The sequence below is a fragment of the Muntiacus reevesi genome, chromosome 13 (assembly GCF_963930625.1).
Source record: "Muntiacus reevesi chromosome 13, mMunRee1.1, whole genome shotgun sequence".
Lineage (NCBI taxonomy): Eukaryota > Metazoa > Chordata > Mammalia > Artiodactyla > Cervidae > Muntiacus > Muntiacus reevesi.
Window position 1 is genome coordinate 31913433 of NC_089261.1, and position 24850 is coordinate 31938282.

At 39.4% G+C, this 24850-nt stretch overlaps 1 protein-coding gene across 4 annotated transcripts in view; it reads right to left on the reverse strand.

Moving 5' to 3' along the window:
• Positions 1-24850, reverse strand: part of GASK1B (golgi associated kinase 1B) — a 64858-nt gene that overhangs the window by 34873 nt on the left and 5135 nt on the right. For all 4 annotated transcript variants that reach the window (XM_065904127.1, XM_065904126.1, XM_065904129.1 and 1 more), the window contains exon 3: positions 6310-6524. In XM_065904127.1, the coding sequence (XP_065760199.1) occupies positions 6310-6524 (215 nt within the window). The remainder of the gene's footprint in view (positions 1-6309; positions 6525-24850) is intronic.

Genomic DNA, 24850 nt, shown 5'->3' on the forward strand with positions numbered 1-24850 from the left:
ACAAAAAATTCCATAATTCACATGAAAATACAAAAGACTCCGAATAGCCAAAGCAATCTTGAGAAAAAAGAATGGAACTGGAGAAATAAACCTTCCTGACTTTATACTACAAAGCTATAGTCATCAACACAGAATGGTACTGGCATAAAAACAGAAATATAAACCAATGAAACAAGATAGAAAGCCCAGAGATAAATCCATGCACCTCTGGGGCACCTTATCTTTCACAAAAGACACAAGAATATATAATGGAGAAAAGACAGCCTCTTCAATAAGTGGTGCTGAGAAAACTGGACAACTACATGTAAAAGAAAGAAATTAGAACACTTCCTAAAACTATACACAAAGATAAACTCAAAATGGATTAAAGACCTCAGTGTAAGAGCAGAAACTATAAAACTCTTGGAGGAAAACATAGGCAGAACACTCTTTGACCTCAAGATCCTCTATGACCAACTCCCTAGAATAATGGAAATAAATACAAAAATAAACAAATGGGACCTAATTCAACTTAAAATCTTTTGTACAGCAAAAGAAAGCATAAACAAGATGAAAAGACAACACTCAGAATAGGAGAAATTAATAGCAAATGAAACAACTGACAAATAATTTATTTCCAAAATATACAAGCAGCTCATGCAGCTCAATATCAGAAAAACAACACAATAAAAAAAATGGGCAGAAGATCTAAACAGACATTTCCCCAAAGAAGATATATAGATGGTCAATAAACAAAATGCTGAGCATTGCTTATTATTAGAGAAATGCAAGTCAAGATTACAATGAGGTATCAGCTCACACCAGTCCAAATGTGCTTAGTTGCTCAGTAGTGTCTGACTCTTTGCAACGCTTTGGACTGTAGCCTGTCAGGCTCCTCTGTCCATGGGATCTCCCAGGCAAGAATAATAGAGTGTGTTGCCATTTCCTTCTACAGGGGATCTTCTCCACCCAGGGATTGAACGAGTGTCTCCGGTGTCTCCTGCATTGCATGTGGATTCTTTACCTGATGAGCCATCAGAATGGCCATCATCAAAAACATCTACAAACAGTAAATGCTGGAGAGGATGTAGAGAAAATGGTGCAAGAACTTTCTATTGGTGGGAATGTAAATTGATACAGCCACTATGGAGAACAATATGGAGATTTCTTTAAAAACTAGGAATAAAACTACCATATGACTGAGCAATCCCACTACTGGGCATATACCCTAAGAAAACCACAATTCTAAAAGACACATGTACCTTGATGTCCACTCTAGCACTATTTTCAATAGCCATGACATGGAAGCAACCTAGATTTCCATCAACAGATGAACGGATAAAGAAGTCATGGTACATATAATGGAATATTACTCAGCCATGAAAGGAACAAATTTTAGTCAGTTCTAGTGAGGTGGATGAACCTAGAGCCTGTTATACAGAGTGAAGCAAGTCAGAAAGAGAAAGACAAATATCATATATTAACATATATGGAATCTAGAAAAATGGTACTATTGAACCTATCTGCAGGGCAGGAATAGAGATGCAGACCTAGAGAACAGACTTGTGGACACAGCAGGGGAAGGAGAAGGTGGGAAATATTGAGAGAGTAATATTGAAACATATACATTACCATGTACAAAATAAATAGCTCGTGGGAAATTGCTGTTTAACACAAGGAGCTCAACCTGATCCTCTGAAAATCTAGACAGATGGGATGGCGTGCAGGGTGGGAGGAAGCTTCACGAGGGAAGGGACATATGTATACTTAGAGTTGATTCACATTTTTGTATGACAGAAACCAACACAGCATTGTAAAGCAATTATTCTCCAATTAAAAATAAAAAATAAATATGCTGCATTTATAAGTACTAATTATGAACCATCAGAAAGAGAAATTAAGAAAACAATCACTTTTACAATTATATCAAAAAGAATAAATTAGCTAGAAATAAACCTGATCAAAGAAGAAAAAGATCTGTACTCTGAAAACCATGAGAGATTGAAGATGACAAAACAAATGGAAAGATATTTTGTGCCCATAGATTGGAAGAATCAATATTTGTTAAAATGACTATACTACTCAAGCAATATACACATTCAGTGCAATCCCTGTCAAAACACCAATGGCATTTGTCACAGGACTAGAGCAAATAACTCCAAAATTTGTATGAAAACAAAAAAGACCCAAAAGAGCCAAAGCAACCTTGAGAAAGAAGGAAAAAAAAAGCTAGAGTTGTCACAGTCCCTGATTTCAAGCTATACTACAAAACTACAGTAATCAAAGCAGTATAGTACTGGCATAGAAACAAACATATAGATCAATGGAATAGAATAGAGAGCCCCAAAACAACCCCAAGTTTATATGGTCAATGAATTTACAACAGAGCAGGCAAGAATATACAGTGGGGAAAGATAGCCTCTTAAATAAGTGGTCGTGGGAAAACTGTACTGCTGTGTACAATAGAATCAATCTGGACTACTTTCTCATACCATATGAAAAAATAAAGTCAAAAATGGATTAAAGACCTAAATATAAGGACTGAAACCATAAATCTAGGAGAGAATATTGACAGTATGCTCTTTGACATCTGTCTTAACAATTTTTTTTTCTGGGATCTATCTACTCAGGCAAGGGAAACAAAAGGAAAAATAAACAAATGGGACTACCAAACCTAAAAGCTTTTACACAGCAAGGTAAACTGTCAACAAAAGGAAGGCCACCTTCTGAATGGGAGAATATATTTGCAAACTATATATCTATTAAGGGGTTAATATTCAAAATATACAAAGAATTCATACAATTCAACATCAAAAAACAACTTAAAAATGGGCATAGAATATGAATAGACATTTTTCCCAAAGAAGACATTCAGATGGCCAACAGGCACATGAGAAGATGCTGAACATCACTAATCACCCGGGAAATATAAAACCACAGGAAAAAAAAAAATCAGCAAAGAAAGGGACTTCCCTGCAGTCCAGTGGTTAAGACTCCACACTTCCTCTGTAGTGGGTGAGGGTTCAACCCCTAGTCAGGGAACTAAGATCCTGCATACCAACTGCTCTGCTCCCCAAAAAATCAGCAAATAACCACAAGGAGATACTACCTCGTGCCTATCAGAATAACTATTATCAAAATATAAGAAATTTTTGGCAAGAATGTGCAGAAAAGGGAAACCTTGTGAAATATTGGTGGGCATATAAATAAATCAGTGCATCTGGTCCCATCACTTCATGGCAAATAGATGGGGAAACAATGGAACCAGTGACAGACTTTATTTTCTTAAGCTCCAAAATCACTGTAGATGGTGACTGCAGCCATGAAATTAAAAGCTACTTGCTCCTTAGAAGAAAAGTTATGACAAACCTAGACAGTTTATTAAAAAGTAGGGATATTACTTTGCCAACAAAGGTCTGTCTAGTCAAAGCTATGGTCTTTCCAGTAGTCACGTATGGATGTGAGAGTCGGACTATAAAGAAAGTTGAGCACTGAAGAATTGATGCTTTTGAACTGTGGTATTGGAGAAGACTCTTGAGAATCCCCTGGACTTCAAGGAGATCAAACCAGTTAATCTTAAAGGAAATCAGTCCTGAATATTCATTGGAAGAACTGATGCTAAAGCTGAAACTCCAATCCTTTGGCCGCCTGATGAGAAGAACTGACTCATTTGAAAAGACCCTGATGCTGGGAAAGATTGAAGGCAGGAGGAGAAGGGAACAACAGAGGATAAGATAGTTGGATGGCCTCACGAACTCAAATGGACATGAGTTTGAGCAAGCTCCGGGAGTTGGTGATGGACAGGGAAGCCTGCTGTGTTGCAGTCCATGGTGTCACAGAATCAGACAAGACTGAGCAACCGAACTGAACTGAACTGATGGAGGTTCCTCAAAAACTTAAAAATATAACTGCTATATGATCTACTAATTTCACTTCTCTGTATTTACCTGAAGAAAACATAAATTTGAAAAGATCTATGCACACCATCGTTCATTGCAGCATTATTTACAATAACTAAGATGTGGAAGCAGCTTGTGTCCATCCATAGATAAATGGATAAAGATGTGAGATATCTGTATATATGTATATGCATATAAAACTTCTCAGCCATAAAAAAGTGAAAACTTGCCATTTGTGACAATGTGGATGATCTAGATGGCATTATGCCAAATGAAATAAGTCAGATAAAGACAAACACCATATTTATATGTGCAATCTAAAAAATAAACAAAAAATCAAAACAAAAGGAAAACTGACTTCTAAATGTTGAGGAAAAAAATGGGTGGTTGCCAGAGAGGAGGGAGATTGACAGGTGAAATAAGTGACTGGGATTAAGAAATACAAACCTCCAGTTGGGGAAGTCATGTAACTCTATGGCTGATTTATATCAATGTATGACAAAACCCACTGAAAAATAAAAAAAATTAAAAAAATAAAAATAAAAATAAATAAAATAAAATAAAATAAACAAGTCACAAGGATGTAACATGCAGCATAAGGAATATAATTAATAATACTGTAATGACTTTGTATGGGAACAGATGAATGTTAGCTTTATCACAGTGCACATTTCACAATGTCTGCAAGTGTCAAATCACTGTGGAGTATGCCTGAAACCAGCATGATGTACATCATTTCATTTTTCAGTTAAAAAAAATGAAATAACACTGGAGGTTTTCTTAGAAGGTACAGAAACCCACTGTGTGCAGCATTCAGTGAGGCCACTCCGTAACTCCCCAGTGGGCCTTGAGGGCAGAGGAATATGGGTAATGAAGTCATTTGTCTCTCATCTGAGAGTCCTTTGTCTTCTGCTAACATCTACAGCTGGCTAACCTGTTAGCCTCCAAGCAGAGTAAGACCTCAGACACTTCACAGTTCTCAATAATAACCTCTTTATGCCTCAGTGACTTTACTTGTACAATGGAGAGAAGGTGTCTACCTCACAGAGAGAGTATGCTAATAAATGGAATAATAAGATTATACCTATCCGGAGCCTGGCCTGAGCCTCACAGCTACACAGTTCATCAGTATCTGGTGCTTCCTGATGGCCTTCTCCCCAAACCAAGTGGCCTGCTCCCAGCTCAGTTCTCACTGGTGGCTCTGAGGCATGGACACCAGAGATCATCTCTCCTCGAAAGTTCCTAATCCCTTTCCTGTGGCTCTCACCAAACTGGGTTTCTTTCTATACTTTTTCTTTTTTTTTTTTGTGGCCACATGGCGTCTTGATTGCTGCTTGGGCTTTCTCTAATTGCAGTGAGCAGGGGCTACTCTCTAGTTGCAGTGCACAGGATTCTCATTGCAGTGGCTTCTCTTATTGTGGAGCATGGGCTGTAAGGGAATGGGGGCTTCAGTAGTTGTGGCGTGTAGGCCCAGATGCTCTGAGCATGTGGGATCTTCCTGGACCAGGGATCAAACTCATGTCCCCTGCATTGGCAGGCAGATTCATAACCACCAGATCACCAGGTAAGCTCCTCTTCCTACATTTTTGTCCCTCTCTAGTTCCTTGCTAGAAAAGGCACACACAAACATATGCACACACAAATTTAACAAAAGGAGAATGTTTTGCAGATGTCCTAAGGTAGTCCTAAATGGCTACAAAATACTAATTAACAATACAACAACAGAAAGGCAGCTTTTCTAAAGTGGAAGAAGAGGAAGGCAGTAATTGGAATGAGGGGACAGGAAGAGTCATGAGATCCTCATTAGAAGGAGAAAAAAGTTATAAGAAACCTATAAAACATCTAATCATGCAGCTATGTAGATGGTCAATATTTATTATTCTCCAATGTCAATCTTAATGATGTATTTACAAAGAATTACTGGAAAGAAAACAGGAAATGGTGACTGTAAGATAAGTGACCAAGGGACTAGTGAAACAGTGTGGAAAAATAGAAAGAAGACAAACTTCTACTACCACCAGATCCCAGGACTCCAGCCCAGTTTTGAGCAGTTGTGACAACAGGGGTGAGTTACTTAACCTCACCAAACTTCAGTTTACTTACCTCCCAAGTGCTGTGAGACTGCCTACCTTGAAAAGCCACTGATTGGTTATCATAATAAATTGTATCTATGATAGGTATGATGATTCCAGTAGTAATGTACTGAAGATTTACCTATTCAGAAATTAATAAAAGGGCTAAGGGACATTTCTGAACATTTCCTAAAGGATATAATGTCTTATGACATTGTACCAGGTTTGACAAATACAACATTATAGAATTTAAACTACACTTTCATAAAAACCCAAAAGGTGCAGAAGCTTCCTAACTGTAGACTGCCATAGCTCAGTGTTAGTCTCAGGTAACTACTTACTTGATTAAATAAACTTACCTGTAACAAAAAATCAAAGAGGGCCATCTTGGACCACTCGTGGTGATGTATTTCAGTACAGCCCCATTCAGGCTTGGGTACTCGACCATTCTGCCAGCACTTCTGTTTCAGCAACTGCTGATAAGTTCCCCAAGTGAGCTTAACAGAAGAGTGGGTCTCATTATTTGTTGGAGACAAAGATGGATCCCAGAGGATGAAAGGACATGGGCGGCCATCTATAAAAGCAAAAAAAAGAAAAGAGAAAAAAATAGTTAGCAAGTTACTGACTCTGTGTGTGCCCTTGGATGTCATTCACTCTTCCACAGCTTTACACTCTCATCTGTCATGTGCTAGAGTTGGATTAGGTGACATTTATGGTCCCTTTGTCTTCTGAATAATTTAATATTCATATACCTTTATGATGCTTCCTGATAACAGTCTTATACGATGGAAAGTTACTGTTAGACAAGGAAAGAAAAGGATTAAAAAAAAAAAAAAGATACTTTATAGATGTGGCAGGAATAGGCCTGTAACCACCAATAACAACACCCTCTGGTTAATGTGGTTTTATTCCACATCTAAAAGCAGCCACCTTGAAAAAGGAAAGAATCCAGACATTTATAATTGTCTATTCAGTGTCTGAGTGGAGCTGCACTCTATTTGTAATAACAACTGTCTGATTTTCTGAGGCCACAGTATGATGTCAGGAAGAAAAAGAATTTTCAGAAGTTGCAAATTTAAAAGTGAAATTGTATGTTTCACACCAGTCACTATAATCTCCAAAGAAAGAAAAAGGAAGTAAGAGGTTTAGAGGTGTTTTGAGGTGTTTTTCTTTTTTCTTTTCTGATGGAACAATGGCACTGCTGGTAAATGATCATTTATTCACATAAAACTGCATAAAGTATATTTAAACAAATATCATTTTTTTCAATTTCCAGTGCATAGTATATATTTCAAAGAAAATGTCACTTGAATGTTTTTGTCTCAGTTTTGATAGTTTAGAAATTTCACTGCTAAACTATACATTAAATGATACTGCAGGTTTAAAACCAAAAGTATCTCCATCAAGCCTCCATGTCTGTCAAATAAAGTCACTCAAAGAGGATGATGAGCAGCTTTGCTTGTAACTTAAAAATCAGAATGGGGGGCGGGGGAGGTGGCCGGCCGCTTCTCCCGCGTCCGAAAAAAAAAAAAAAAAAAAAAAAATCAGAATGATCTCTTGGGAAAAAAATAAATAAATAAAGTAAGTCACAAAGATCTAAAAATCCCATTTAACTCATTCTTAACAAGCCTGAACAATAGAAGCCTCTGAAACTATGGCTGGAATGTCAAGACACATCATAGGAATTTTTAAAGCTTTTTCAAATAACCTGAGAGGTTCTCAATCTATAACTGTTTTTGTTAAAGATTTATTTTCCCACCCTGCTTGTTTGCCTTCATGTAGAGTTCTTATCTCTGGTCTTTAATGCAAGGACAGTCACTCTTCTAACCACTCTTCAATTTGGTATTCCAGGGACCTCACTAATATTAATAACATTCCCTTAATCATTCTAAGCACCTACATTCCACTTTTGTTCAAAAAAAATTTTTTTTCTTCTTTTAGCCTTGCAATTTAGGCCAGGGCATGTAGAAAGTCCTTTAGACTGTGGAAAATAGGTCACAGTCACTGATGTACAATTAAAAGAAAAATAAAGAAAGAGGAACCATGACTAAAGAACTTAATTGTTATCTCACTCCTTTTTATTTCTTTTACTGTCCTAAATGATTTGGTGCTACTGGGACCTGATTATCTTCTTAGATGCTAGATAAATATAATGCTAAATGTATATGTTCCAAATACTATGTCAATTTAAAAAATAATAATAATAATAATAAATTTCAGGTAGAAGCAGTCAATCCTAAAGGAAATCAACACTGAGCATTCACCGGAAGGATTGAAGCTTCAATACTTTGGCCACCTGATGCAAAGAGCCGACTCATTGGAAAAGACCCTGATGCTAGGAAAAATTGAAGGCAAAAGGAGAAGGGGGTGGCAGAGGATGAGATAGTTGGATAACATCACTGACTAAATGGACATGAATTTGAGCAAACTCTGAGAGACAGTGGAGGACAGATGAGCCTGGCATGCTTCAGTCCATGGGACAGCAAAGAGTCAGACATGACTTAATAACCAAACAACAATAACAAGAGGAGCAGTCCATCATGTAGTGGGAGACACAAATAAACCAGTGTAACCAAACACATGTAAGAGACACAGCATAGCTATCAAAGACTTTTTTTGTTGTTTAGTCACTAAGTCATGTCCAACTCTTTGGGACCCCATGGACTGTAGCCCACTGGGATCGTCTGTCCATGGATTTCCCAGGCAAGAATATTGGAGCGGGTTGCCATTTCCTTCTCCAAAGGATCTTCCCAACCCAGGGATCAAACTTTCGTCTCCTGCATGTGTTTCCTGCATTGCAGGCGGATTCTTTACCACTGAGCCACCAGGGAAGCTTACAAAGACATGGACTTCGAAATATTAACACCAAGAGGCTCTATCAGTCGGTATCTTTGGAACAAAGTGATACACAGCTAGCGCTTTGCATTCTCATGGCTAGAAAGTACTCAAGGGGAGTCAAAATCCAACACTGAACTCCAACAAAACAAATCAATGTACAAGAAAGACAAACCAGCAGTCTCCTCAGCACACGAGGCCCTCAGAGAAACGAGGAAATGGTGCACATAAACAGTTAACAATTTCTGCATTGCTTTTTTCTTTGCTTTAGAAATATTTGTTTCATTTTTTTAAAAAGTAAATCTATTCATTTTAGGAAATGTGGAAAAACATTAAAATGTATAGCTAAAAGATGACATCTTACTATATATAGGAAACACTAAAGTTTCCACCCAAAAAAAAAAAAAAAAAACTGTTGGAACTAATAATTGAATTTAGTAAAGTTACAGGATACAAGATTGACATATAGATATCTATTGCTCTTCTATATACTGAAAAGGAACTCTCAGAAAGAGAAATTAAGGAAACAATCACATTTACAATCATATCAAAAAGAATAAAATTCCTAAGAATAAACTTAATCAAGGAGGTAAAAATTCTATTTACTGAAAAATATAAAACACTAATGAAGGAATTTGAAAATTATATCAACACAAAAAATGGAAAGATAGCCCACGCTCTTGGATTGCTGCTGCTGCTGCTGCTAAGTCGCTTCAGTCATGTCTTCATTCAATAGTTTTTCTTTCTGTTTTGTTTATGGTTTCCTTTGCTGTGTAAATGTTTTTAAGTTTAATTAGGTCTCATTTGCTTATTTTTGCTTTTACTTCTTTTCTCTTAGGAGCTGGCTCCAAAAAATATTGCTATGATTTATGTCAAAGGATATTCTGCCTGTGTTTTCTTCTAGGAGTTTTATGGTTTCAGGTCTTATATTTAGGTCTTTAATTCATTTTGAGTTTATTGTACATGGTGTGAGGAAACATCTGATCTCTATTGAATGGAAGAAAACATTTGTAAATGAAATGACTGACAAGGGGCTAATATCCAACATACATAAACAGCTCATACAATTCAATATCAGAAAAATAAAGAAAGCTTTAAAAGTAAAGAAAGCTTTAAAAAATGAGAATAAACATTTTTCCAAAGAAAACTTACAGATGGCCAATAGGTTATGAAAGGACACTTAACCTGCTATTCATCAGAGAAATGCAAATCAAATCACAATGAGATATCACCTCACATCTGTCAGAATGGCTAACATAATAAAGAATACAAATAATGAATCTCCATACTGTTCTCCATAGCAGCTATATTAATTTATATTCCCATCAACAATACAAGAGAGTTAGAATTACCTTATGACCCAACAATTCCAATACTGGGCATACACCCTGAGAAAACCATAATTGAAAGAGACACATGCACCCCAGTGTTTGCAGCAACACTTTTTACAATAGCTAGGACATGGGAGCAACCTAGACATCCATCAACAGATGAACTGTGGTATATAAATAGATAGATATAGATACACACACAATGAAATATTACTAAAATATCAGCTATAAAAAAGAACACATTCGAGTCAGTCCTAATGAAGTAGACAAACCTAGCGTCTATTCTACAGGGTGAAATAAGAAAGAGAAAGACAAATTTTGTATATTAACACATGTGTATGAAATCTAAAAAGATGGTACTGATGAACCTATCTGTGGGGCAGCAATGGAGATGCAGAGATAGAGAACAGACTTGTGGACACAGCGAGGGAAGAGAGGGTGGGACAGTTGAGAGAATAGTAGGGACACATATATCACCATATGTGAAACAGTAAGTCAGAATTTGCTGTGTGGTCCAGGGAGATCTGCTCCATGACCACCTAAAGGGGTAGGATGGAGTGAGAGATGGGAGGCGGGGATTCCAGAGGGAGGGGACATAGGTATCCATGTGGCTGAATCGCAATTACAATGCTGGGCATATATCTGTAGGAAACAAAAATACTAATTATAAAAGATACATGCATCCCAATCTTTGCAGCAGCACTGTTTATAATTGCTAAGATACAGAAACAACCTACGTGTCCATCAACAAAAGAATGGGTAACAAAGATGTGGTATGTGTGCATGTGTGTGTGTGTGTATGTGTGTGTGTATACATTCAGTGAATACTACCCGGTAATAAGAATGAAATTCTGCCATTTGCAACAACATGGATGGACCTGAAGAGTATGATGCTTAGTGAAATAAGTCAGACAGAAAAAGACAAATGCTCTGTGTTATCACATACTTGTGGAATTTAAAAAATAAAACAAATCAAGACAGAATAAATATAACAAGACAGAAACGGATTCACGGACGTAGAGGACAAACTAGTAGTTACCAGTGGAGGAAGGGGAGTGGGAGGGGAAAGACAGGGGTAGCGGGTTAAGAGTCACAAGCGACTATGCATAAAAACAAAAAAACAATATACAGCCCAAGAAAATATAACCATGATTTTTAATAACTTCAAATGGAGTATAAAACTACAGAAACATTGAACCACTATACTACACAAGAAACTAATAAAATACTCTAAGCAACTATAATACCAAGAAATATATGTATACAGCCAGAAAACAACAATCATCTAAAATCTCCTATCCTAGTAATTGTATATTTACATCAGATACTTTCCCATGTCTTTCTTTCGCACCTGAAAAAATAAATTGTTTTTAGAAATTTAAGGAATACAGCTTGTGGTTAGAGTTCAGACTCTGGAACCCAAGAGACTTTCTGAATTCTGGTCACATTACTTCTTAGCTTTGTGATGTTAGACATGTTATATAATCTCTTCAAACCTTGCTTTCATCCTCTGTAAAATGTGGGCAATACTGTACCTTCCAAAACTAACTGCATTAGGGTTAATGGGATCATGCATTTAAAGTTCTCAGCATTGTGCCTCACATATATGCATATCCTAGAAAGGTTTTGCTTTGACTATTATTACATGTATGCATTATACAATCACATAATTCATCAAGCTTCCCTTAGCCCTTATTTGTTTATTGAGCATCTACTATATCTCAAGTGCTGCTCTAGGCCTAAAGCATACATACATACATACACACAAGCATACATGTCAGGTTTTCAGTTATTTGGTTTTTGTTTTGTTTTTTGTGGCTGTTTGGCTTTCATAGAACTTACATTTCCACCAAGGGAAAGACACAAAAATCATACAAGGATAATAAACTATTTGGAATCGTGTTACATATATAGTTTGTCAGAACTGTTTCACTAAATGTTATATTGCAAGCATATCTCTTACAGTTAAATATTCTTAAGTATTATCACTTTAACTGTGATATCTAGACCCGTGGTCAGATGGTGACTGAGGGTCATACAATGTCCACTAGCAGGTACTCAACTCCATTGGGACACAAAAGCATTGAAAACAATACACACACAAAGGGTGGTGACTAAGTTCCAATAAAACTTTATTAGACACTGACATATATAGTTTATATATGTCTTAAGTGTCATAGTAATATTACTATGATGATGATATTTTTTCGACAATTTAAAAATTGTAGAAACCACTGGTAGCTCACGAAACACAAAAATGGGCTGTGGGCTATCTCTCACCCACAGACTGTAGTGAAAAAATTATTACCATTTCAGCCTATGAGTATATTGCATTTCATTTTCCAGTTCTCCTTTTTAAACCTTAAATTTTTTGAATGATACATTTGCTATTAAATCATTTTAAAAATTGTTCTCAAACGGCCACAGGGAGCTTTCAGCAGATAGGAATAATTGGTTTTCAGTCAGTATCGACTGTTTTCCTCCACATCCATCTCCCATTGGCAAACATTCTGACTGTCACAGAAAGAGGTTCTGTCCTGCCCTGCCTGACATGAGTCGCCACGGGAAAGGGGCTTCCAGAAAGCAGGCCAGCGCCAGTTCTGAGAGTGGGTAGGCCACCCACTCTTCCTCCCAACAAACAGGTCATGCAGAGTATTTGTGCACATCGCCCTCCCTTGAGGTAGTGACAGCTGAGAACGGCTCCAGAGCTCAGAACTGTGAGCAGCTGCCGTGAGAACTCCACTTTGTATAAAACATGGCTGATAACAGCATTAAATGAACTTTGATAGATCTGAAGGCATGACAGAAAAATAGTCTCTGAAAGCAGGAAATGGGTTAAAGCAACTTACCTGAAGTGCCTCAGAGATGAGCTGCATTCATCTCTTCACATTCGAGTTTGTCAAAATGACGCAGCACTGCGCTCTCTAGAGAAATTTTACAGCGAAGAAATAAAATTCTAACTGTCAGAGTGGGGAGGAAGTGGGGTTTTAGAAGATATGTGGGTGCTCACGTAAACTAAAGGTTATACAGCTGTCTTTTAAAAAAATGAGACTTGCCAGAAAAACTTATTTTTTCCAAAATCTGAATAGTTCCCCTGAATTTTTATGTCCTCCCACATCTGTTCTTTATTCAAAAGCACAAAGAAGACATTCTTTTGAGAAGATGAATGTGAAAATCCACTAAGAATGAATGTTATACACAGCCTCCTCTACCCTAATTTACTAACTGCCCTTCACCTTGAACCGGTGACCAGTCTTTGTGAACTACAGGTGGAGTTGTCAGTCTGTATCTATCACTGGGCAAAAATAAGTAAAACTCCCTGAACTCTGAAATCAGAAGCCTTTTTTTATCACATGGGCCAAGTTCCAAGACTTCTTGTGAACAAGACAGAAAGGAAAGAGACAGTTCAGCTTAGAGCCTTTCATTAAAAATAACTCCAAAATCCATTAAAGAAAACCAAGACCCGCCAAAACTTGAGGCTCATCTCTGTTACGGGAAACAAATTTTGCCCAGGACCATTGCAACTGTCTGATGCACTGAAGGAAAATTGGAACGTTGTAAAACTCTAATCTGCTAAAAGCAAGTGTTGAAGGGGTGCACCTCCCAAGAGAGAGAAGCAGGTGTCTGGTTGTTAATGAATGATCTGCTCTATTTTTCTACAGTGCCTTTCATAGTAGGGTTCTAGTGATTAAAAGTATTAGACAGAAGTGAAAAAAGCAGGCAGGACCTCTTGGCTTAGTGTTGATGAATATGGACAAGTTAGTCAATGTGAAAGAGGGTAAATAAGAATGCAAGATTCTGATGGCCTTGGGGGAGAGGGTAGGGACAGAGAATTAGATACTCAGGCTTTTAAACATCCTCTTACTCTAAAAGTATGTATTTACCACTGCCCCTTAATTTCTGGACCCATTTTGTCCCTTTGTTTTTGATAGAAAGAGTTGAGAGTGAAGCATACCAAAAATGGAGGCCCTACCAGATCCCAGTCCAGACAAGACCCAGGCTGTAGCTAGGAATTCAGTAGAATCAGGCAAACACGTGTGTAATGATGATCCGGTTACATGTCTGCCAGTTGAAGAATGTTCTGAAGGGAGTGAATGAAGGACTAAAATAAAGGCTGAGCTCTCAGTGCAAAGACAAGCAGAACAAAAAACTGCTGGACTCCAGAATTGGGCTGTAGCCTTTGATAAGGAGAAGAAGCTTCTCTAAAGAAGACCTGAGTGTGTGGATGGGGTCAAGAAAGAAGTCACAACTATTTCTTGCACCCTTTTTTTTTGGCTATGTTGGGTCTTCATCGTAGCATGCAGGATCATTAACTGTGGCATGTGGGATCTAGTTCCCTGACCAGGGATAGAACCCGGGTCCCCTACATTGGGAATGCAGTCTTAGCCACGGGACCACCAAGTCCCAGGGTTCCACTCTTGGCAGTATCTCTGGTCTCCATAGGACTGGAGCCCAGTCCTCCAGCCACCCTGACTGAGGCACTGAGTGTCCCAAGGGGTAAAAAGACCATCTTCCAAACCTGTCTGGCAGGGTGGTAAGAGATCCAGACAGACACTGAAATACAGCACTGTCACATATTAGAAAGAACCAATTTATGTGAGGTTTTTATGATTTTAAAAGGGGAGACAACAGAGAGGCAGAATTCCAAATATTTTATATGTTAAGAATCTATGCAGACAGTCGAGCCCTGAATATAAGAGCTTGTTTTAGGAATCCGATTTCTGGGTGATTTAGTTCTTGCAACAAAAAAAAATAAATGCATTTAGTTACTTTTCTAACTGTTTCACTAGTTTTCTTGAGGTTGAACTGAGTTTAAATAATCTCCACATTTCCTCAAGCATTAGCCAAGTGTGAGGCACTTGTGACTTCCTCCACCACAGACAACTCAAACAATCCAAACCATCAGTTCCACTTTAAAACGTGTCCTTCTTTGTTCTGAAACTTTGACTCATGGACAGGAACTTCTGCTTTCGAGGTCTGCCCAGGACTTCCGCTATGAAAATGGAAACTTCCAGACTCTTCCTGCCTCAATATTCCACTTTGAAAAACAGGAACCGACCTCAGCTTCAGAGGATCATGAGGATGGGATCACTGCCAGGCCCCACAGACAATCACATTTTGTCGATAAAGTGTTGGTCACATCTGGGTGATGCAGTCCTGGGCCATTTAGTGTTTGCTAATGTAGATGAAGAAGCCATGAACTCTTGACTGGAGTAAGCCTCCTGCAGTCCGAAGCTCATTACATCACCCCTCTTCTTCAGACACATCAATGATTCCCCATGGTCTGTGGGATGAAGTCCATGTCCTTCCATGACACAAACCAGTCATTCTCCACTCCCCCTCCAATCGCTAATCTTTTCCCAGAACTGTTTTCCAGGCACATGCTCTCTCCATCTTTCTACACCCACCCATCTCTCACTTCACCCACAGTCTGACATTACTGCTTCTACATCTTTTTGCAACACTCCTAACTATCCCCCTAAATACACATCCCTCCCTGAGCCTGCAGGGTTCCCCCAAAATATCTCCATTGGGGTCTTTACCTGACCACTTCTGTACGATGGGTTTGCTTAGCCACCTCCTGTCTTCCAAGCTGGGAGCTCTTGAAAACAGGGACTCATCACCAATCATCTTTGGTTCTCCAGCTGCTGACATAATGTCTAAGAGACCACGCATTCAAATATGCTGATGAATAAATCAGTGAATTTTTCAGAATCCCCCACTTTCCATCTCCAGCCTGTAGGTTCTAATCAATGGTCCATGGCCCCTGAATAAACACTTGGTTGATGTGACCTCCTAGTAAGTGGTGATTTCACTGTACTCAGAAAGTGAAGAGGAACTAAAGAGCCTCTTGATGAGGCAGAAGAGGAGAGTGAAAAAGCTGGCTTAAAACTCAACATTCAAAAAACGAAGATAATGGTATCAGTCCCATCACTTCACGGCAAATAGATGGGAAAACAATGAAACAGTGACAGACTTTATCTCTTAGGGCTCCAAAATCACTGCAGATGGTGACTACAGTCATGAAATTAAAAGACCCTTGCTCCTTGGAAGAAAAGCTATGACACACCTAGATAGCATATTAAGAAGCAGAGACATTACTTTGCCGCCAAAGTATGTATAGTCAAAGCTTTGGTTTTTCCAGTAGTCATGTATGGATATGAAAGTCAAACCATAAAGAAAGCTGAGTGCTGAAGAAATTTTGCTTTTGAAATGTGGTATTGGAGAAGACTCTTGAGAGTCCCTTGGACAGCAGGAGATCAAACCAGTCAATCCTAAAGGAAATCAGTCCTGAATATTCACTGGAAGGACTGATGCTGATGCTGAAGCTCCAATACTCTTGGCCACCTGATGTGAAGAGCCAACTCATTGGGAAAAACCCTGATTCTGGGAAAGATTGAGGGCAGGAGGAAAAGGGGACGACAGAAGATGAGATGGTTGGATGGCATCACCGACTCAATAGACATGAGTTTGAGCAAACTCTTGGGGATGGTGAAGAACAGGGAAGCCTGGTGTTCTGCAGTCCATGGGGTTGCAGAGAATTGGACATGACTGAGCAACTGAACAACAACAGTATAAATGGATTAAAAAGAATCAGAGGCCCTTGAGGAGTAGAAGTGGGGGCGTCCAGGGGTTTCCAGGTCCTCATTCTACAGCCCCACATCTCCATAATTCTCTGAGACTGGGAATGATAAAGACAGGAGTGGTGCAGACACACTGCCTCACTCCTTGTGACCCTAAGTCAGCGTCTTGAGAAGGGGACAGTTAAGGCATCCTGGCTCTACTCGGGAATCATGCTAAAAGGCCATGGAGGTAGCAGGTTCTGGTGTGGATGGTGATTACCTGGGAAGGCCCAGCCCACACCCGCTGAGAATCCATTAAGGTGAGAGGATAATGGTGAAGGCTCATACAGTGATAAGGACGAGGCTGGACTCCACACGACCTGCCAGCCTTTGAGGACATGTTTACTCTCTGAGTCTCATTTTCCCCACAGGAAACCTGTTCAAGACTAACTGGTGTGTGGAGCTGCCATACAATTTGGTGAGATGATGAAGGTAAAGTGCCTCGCACTCCACAAACAGGAAAGACTGGGATCATCCACCATCCACCCGAAGTACTTTCATTAAATGACAACATGAAGGGTCTGTTTATTTAGTTCATGTAAACATCAATTTAGAGAAACAAACTAAGAAAATCTAAGGACACATTATCACGAAGAGCTGAATTAGCTTAGAAACCAAATGAAAATAGCAGATAGCAATCACTGAGTGTCCTTTTGGGAGGGGTGGTGCTGTTATACATATTTTATCCACATCAGCTCACTCAATGCTCACACCTCGATGAGGTTAGTACCATTACCAATATCATGATACTCTTGAAAAAATAAGGTAGAAAAAGATTAAGTCATTTCTCCCAGACCACACAACTTTCAGGTTACGGTAGAACCCGGCTTCAAATTCAGGGAGTCTAGACTGCCAGTCATTATGAGCTGAACTGTGTTCCTCCAAAATTCACATGCTGAAGTCCCAACCCCAGCACCTCAGAAGGTGACTGCATTTGGAGAAAGGCCTTTAAAGAGGCAATTAAGAGTGGTCTAAATGCAATATGACTCATATCCTTAGAAGAAGAGATTTGGGGACTTCCCTAGTGGCTCAGCTAGTAAACATTCCACCTGAAATTCGGGAGAAATGTTCGATTCCTAGGTTGGGAAGATCCTCTGGAGAAGGGAACGGCTACCCACTCCAGGATTCTGACCTGTCTGGAGAATTCCATGGACTGTATAGTCCATGGGGTCACAAAGAGTCAGACACTACTGAGTGACTTTCACTTTGACTGATGGTCCAGTGGTTAAGGCTTCTCCTTCCAGTGCAGGGGATGCAGGTTCAACCCATTCAGGGAGCTAAGACTCAAATGCCTCTTGGCCAAAAAACCAAAACATAAAACAGAAGCAACAGTGTAACAAACTTAAAGACTTAAAAAAAAAAAAAAAAAAAAAAAAAAACTATGCACATAAAAAAAAAATCCTAAAAAAATTTTTTGGAAAAATTTTAATTTTTTTTAAATAAAAGAAAAAGAGGAGATTTGGACATAGTGAGGGAATGCAAGGGGCCCAGGATCACACAGTTAAGCTCATAGGAGGACACAGCGAGAAGGTGGCTGTCTACAAGCCAGGGAAGAGGCCTCAAAGAAACCAAACCAGCCGACACCTTGATCTGGAACTTCCAGCCTCCAGAACTGTGAGAAATAAAGGTTTCAGCCATCCAGTCTGTGGTATTTTGTGGTATCAGCCCTAGCAGATACGCCAGTCTACGCTGTGAACTGCAAAGCTATTTGAATTAAAAACTCTACAGCTTCTTCCTCATGTTTAGAGTCACAAATAGAAAGTACATGCTACAAATTACAACCAAACTCAGCTGAAATGTCAATATCTGCCCATTAACCGAGATCGGCACCTGTGTAGTCCTTAACCCACCTAGAGATGGCAACAGATTCAGTCCCAACAGAAAGGTCATGACCTTGGGCTCAGGCACATGCTGATTGAATCTTGAAATCATGAGTCATATGAAGAACCCCTCCAGGCTATGAGCTGTCACCTGGTCCAACAATGTCAGCTCCATGGGGACAGGGGTTCTTGACTGTTCTGTCCACTGATATGGCCCCCAATGAAGAGTGGCTGGCACATAGCAGGTGCTCAATAAATATTTCTTAAAAGAAGAAAAGATAATGTGATGCTGAAGAAGGAAACAGATTTCATGGAACTGAGGAACATGCCATTTTCAGGCTGTGAGCACTGTGGCAACTATTAGCCACTGACCCTTCTATCTCAGCTATATGGGAGATCCAGGGGCACCTTCCAGAAGAACAGCAGAGAAGGCTCCCAGGTTCCCCTACTTGGCCAATGAAAGTATGTAATGAGCAACCAAGAAAATAGCAGAGCCTAGCACTGCTTGGAGCCCATGCTCCGTAAACCTGTGTGTTAAACTTACCAACTCAATTTGATTGCTAAAGCAATAAAACCCTCAAGGCTTTTCTGATAAAGAACACAACATGTTTTCCTCCCAGCTCCTCAAAAATAAGACATGATTCCTACACTCTTGAGTTAATATTTTAAGAAAGTTTGCACCCGTGTCCAAGATTTCTAAGATTTTGAAGTCAGGGTGTTTCCAAGTTGTATGGGCATCTGGGTGATTCTTATAACTCCCTGCAAAACACCTCTGTCCTTACCTGAGAGCTTGAGACAACATGAATTGTGCACCTGCGATCTCCCTGCCCTGGCAGTCTCACTATCAGCCAGAAACTCACAGCACTGATCACATGGACTCAAGAGGAGAGTGGAAAATACACAGCATATTTCTCCTGCTTTATGATAAGACGAGCCAGTACAAGGCGGAGAACAGTGAGCAACTTGGGATTTACAATGAATTTCAATGGAAGTTGGTGGGGTGCTTGCGGTTTGTCATCCAAGCAGCCTTGCACACAGACTTCCTGGGACGAGGCTACCTTAATTCAGTCTGACACCTCTGTGGCAGTAAAGCAGCATCCTAAAAATAAAGCAAACATAATGCATCTTCCATGCTAGGCATGAAAAAATAGTAGGATGCTTAAATGCTACCAAAATGGTAGCCCTTGGGATTCATTTGCAGAGCTGAGCAGACTGCCACAAAGGTTGGCCAAGCTGCTAAATGGAGGATCACAGGGTCCGCTGGGTTCCTCTGCTCTTTACATGAACATAATCTGCTTTGTCTTGCCTTAGATACATATTTGAAATATTTTGTTAAAAACTTATCTAAATGTATCAACACCACACAGTATCTGGTGACCTCTGTCCTGATTGATGGCTTTCCCAAGGACAGTTTGGCAGAACACATACTAATATGTTCAGTCACATTTACATACAAGTAATTGTATATGGTAAAACAAAAAGATCTGGGAGGCATTAGCTTGTACTTAAACAACAATAACCCTTGTAGCACAGACTGGTTCCAAATAGGAAAAGGAGTATGTCAAGGCTGTATATTGTCAACCTGCTTATTTAACTTATATGCAGAGTACATCATGAGAAATGCTGGGGTAGAAGAAACACAAGCTGGAATCAAGATTGCCGGGAGAAATACCAATAATCTCAAATACGCAGATGACACCACCCTTATGGCAGAAAGTAAAGAGGAACTAAAAAGCCTCTTGATGAAAGTGAAAGAGGAGAGTGAAAAAGTTGGCTTAAAGCTCAACATTCAGAAAACTAAGATCACGGCATCTGGTCCCATCACTTTATGGGAAAGAGATGAGGAGACAGTGGAAACAGTGTCAGAGTTTATTTGGGGGGGCTCCAAAATCACTGCAGATGGTGACTGTAGCCATGAAATTAAAAGACTCTTGCTCCTTGGAAGGAAAGTTATGACCAACCTAGATAGCATATTAAAAAGCAGAGACATTACTTTGCCAACAAAGGTCCATCTAGTCAAGGCTATGGTTTTTCCAGTGATCATGTATGGATGTGAGAGTTGGACTGTGAAGAAAGCTGAGCGCCGAAGTGATACTTTTGAACTGTGGTGTTGGAGAAGACTCTTGAAAGTCCCTTGGACTGACAGGAGATCCAACCAGTCCATCCTAGAGGAGATCAATCCTGGGTGTTCATTGGAAGGACTGACACTGAAGCTGAAACTCCAATACTTTGGCCACCTGATGCGAAGCGCTGACTCGTTGGAAAAGACCTTGATGCTGGGAGGGATTGGGGGCGGGAGGAGACGGGGATGACAGAGGATGAGATGGCTGGATGACATCACCGACTCGATGGACATGAGTTTGGGTAAACTCCGGGAGTTGGTGATGGACAGGGAGGCCTGGCGTTCTGAGATTCATGGGATCACCAGGAGTCAGACACGACTGAGTGATTAAACTGAACTGAACTGAACCCTTGTAGCCGTGTTTAGAGTAGTATGGTCATACTTCCCTTGAGTGAAAATTGTATCAATATTAAATGGTTGAGTTGAAAAAATAGGTTAAATAGAAAGCCTGGCATAATGGTAAGTCAGAAGTCACCAGGTTAAAATTTGCACATTGCTGTCACTATCTCATGATTATATCAAATTATGTTTGAGTGGTATTGTGCGTAAGAGAAGCAACATGGGAGACTTTAGTATGAGACAGATCTGGGTACAAATTCCACTTCCACTGCTCACTAGCTATGTATCCTTGTGCAAATACACCTTACCAAGTCTCAGGATTCCCATATTTAAAGTATTAATACTGTCTGCTGTGTGGAATTGTTAAGTAATTCAACAGGTAAATGACATCAAATGCAGTATAGATGTCCTGTGATACATAACACTAGATTCTTTATAGACTTACAACTAAAAACATATTTCATTATTGCAAACTTGCATTTTTTTTACAAAGCCTCTGATGCTATCTTTCAATTCAGGTTTGTGTTTCCCACACAGGTATCATAGGATGGGATTCTGGCCCAGTGGTCATGGCTAGACTTAGGATGGTTCCCTCCTGACTCTCCCTACCTAATTACAACCTTACGCTTCCCCAAGTATACCCTTCTTATTTTCTAGGATATATTTGGAGTGACATCTGTCAGAAAATGGTTCAGTACACTGTTCAGGGCCAGTATACCTGCTAATTTCACATTTATATATTTTGGGATTCAAGGAGAGACATCTAGAATTCATCAAGTTGTACAGCCAAGAACCTGCCCCAGATGAACCTTAGCCAGTGGCTCTGGGATGACAGGATCACCTCTGTCAGTTTTACAAAAAGACAAAGAAACACCTGGAGATGAGCTTTATCACTGGGACATTTTGTCTTTGGACTGAATGGGCAGAAAGCTTCATCTGAGGGGCTGCAACAGGCACATCATTCAATCACAGTCTCTGACGCTCTTTTACATCTCCCTTTGCATCTTATGGACCCTTTTTACATCAGGGTAATTTATATGACTATGAGCAAAGGTATTTAATTACACTAGGCCTCTCCTTCCACGTCCACAAAATGTCTCTCATAGAGTACCTGTCATAAAAGTTTAGGAGGATTTAATGAGATAATAGGCACATGGTACTTACAACAGTGCCTGATACATGGTGACATTCAATATTATTCTTGCTATGGTTACAGTGTTGTCTCCTTAAGAGATAAAACAGCCCATATTTGTGCATCAGCATGCAAGTCATCAGCGTCTAGTTGTGTCAGATAACTGACTAACGAGTACATGAATAGGTTGTGGTGATGGGGAAAGAAGACACAGTTAATTAAGGCCCCTGAAATGATTTGGTGAGGAAAGCAGATGATAAACAGGAAGTTACAAGACAAGTGCTTAAATTCTTCCTGGAAATTAAACTCATTGTATGACCTTGAGCTGCCTTCTTCTTATCTTTCTTTCTTCTCAAAATTGAAGACAGTGTCTCCTGCATAGGTTTCTTTGAAAGATTAACTGAGATAAGCAAAATATCTGTATTCATCACACAAGACAGACTAGCCGTGTTCTTGTCACCAAGCATAAATTCATTTTCACAAACATTCATCAAAAGTCAGAGAAGAAAAACAACACTTAAGGCAGATTACTTACAGGACTGTCTCCCTAACCACTCTCCCAGATATTAAAAGCTTTACTCCCAGACCAAGCCAGATCATCAGAAAAATACATACCTGAGTTCCACTGTTCCTCCTATAGAAAACTCATTATCAAATCACATTACAGTATGAGGTTGCTTCCCAGGTGGCTCAGTGGTATGAGGCCACATACATGACGGTATGAAGCCACCATACCATTGCATGATGCCACCATACATTACGGTATGAGGGGTTTCCCGGGTGGCCCAGTAGTAAAGACTCTTGCTGCCAGCAGGAGACACTGGTTCCATCTTTGGGTTGGGAAGATCCCCTGGAGGAGGAAATGGCAACCCACTCCAATACTCTTGCCTGGGAAATCCCATGGACAGAGGAGCCTGGCGGCTTACAGTCCATGCGGCTGCAAAGAGTTGGATACAACTAAGTGACCGAGCACATGAGGTTGCAGACCGTATTATATTGATGGGCCTCACAAGAATAAGCTCCATAAACCTTATTATTTGCATAATTCAGAGGCTGCCAAGGACATTTTTCATTACCCTTTCCAAAGAGCTATTTATAAGATGCTGCAGGAGAAAGACCAGCCTGGATTTAGGACAAAAAAATGGCAGCAGTTGTCCTGAGTTTTGAAAGCCTGAAGCAAATATAGATTTACTGCTTAGAGTCAGTGGAACAGTCCAAAAATGCATTCTTACATTTATTCAAAAATATTTACTGAGCACCTACTATGTGCCAGACTCTCCATTGGGATCCCAAAACACAGTGATGAGCAAGACAGGAGATATCTCTGCCTTCACAGACCTAGAGCCTAGTGGGAAGGAAGAGATGATCCAACAAGCAATTGTAGTTACAAAGCAGTGACACAAAATGAGCCAGAAGCAGATGCTGGGCACCTAGATGAGATCTACCACCAACTTAGGCAGATGCAGAGGCTCAAATAAAGCTAAGTTTGGACCAAGAGAGGACTAGGAGGACCCTAGAGGGAAGATACACATATCTGTGGAAATCAAGGGGAGAAAGACACAAGTCAGAAAAAGGCTAGAGGTAGATAACAGGAAACTAAGACTATGGATCCCTTACCACAACCAGAACTGATCTATGTATGTTCTTTACATCAGTACAATGTCTCCATGAATAGAATTATATTGTGCAGAGTGCTCATAACTATATCTAAATTAGGTCCTAGCCTCCTGAGGAAACTGGCCTGATTTTATGACTCTCAATAACTACATTCTAGGAGAAAGAATCAAAGAAAGAACAAAGAAAGTTCTGGTATTACCTGAAATATGATCTTTGCTATTTAATTAATCACATAGAGAGTCATGTCAGTGCAACCTTGCCAGTTTCTTTCCATAACCACTTACTTCTGAAAGAAGAGGGGAACACCCGTCTATATTGGGATTATAAATGCCTCCTTCAAATTGAATGCAACCCTGCCTTCTTCATTCACAAAGATGCTGGATATTTGGAGAACATAATTAAATGCCTTAGAGGTATCCTGGCACCAAGAAGTTTCACTGAGCAAGCAGGACACCTGAGTTTCAGTCCTCGTCCTGTCACATAAAGAAATTATGTATCCAGAGAAAACTAATTCAAAAAGACACGTGCACCCCAGTGTTCATAGTAGCAGTATAATAGTCAAGACATGGAAGCAATCTAAATGTTCATCAACAGAGGAATGGATAAAGAAGATGTGGCACATATATACAATGGAATATTTCTTAACCATAAAAAAGACTGAAATAATACCATTTGCTGCAATATGGATGGACCTAGAGATTATCATACTAAGTACAATAAGTCAGATAGAGAAAGACATATATATAATATCACTTAGATGTGGAACCACCAAAAAATGATACAAATGAACTTACTTATAAAACAGAAATAGATTCACAGACATAGAGAACAAATGTATGGTTAACAAAGAGCAAGGCATAAATTAAGAGTTTGGGATTAACAGATACACACTACTATATAGAAAACAGACAACTGACAAGGACCTACTATATAGCACAGAGTCTACTTTGTATATTCAAAACCTTTAAATAAACTATAATGGAAATGAATCTGAAAAGAATCTTTATATCAGTACAGTGTCTCCATGAATAGAATTATATTGTGCAGAGTGCTCATATATGTGTATAAAAAGAACATATAT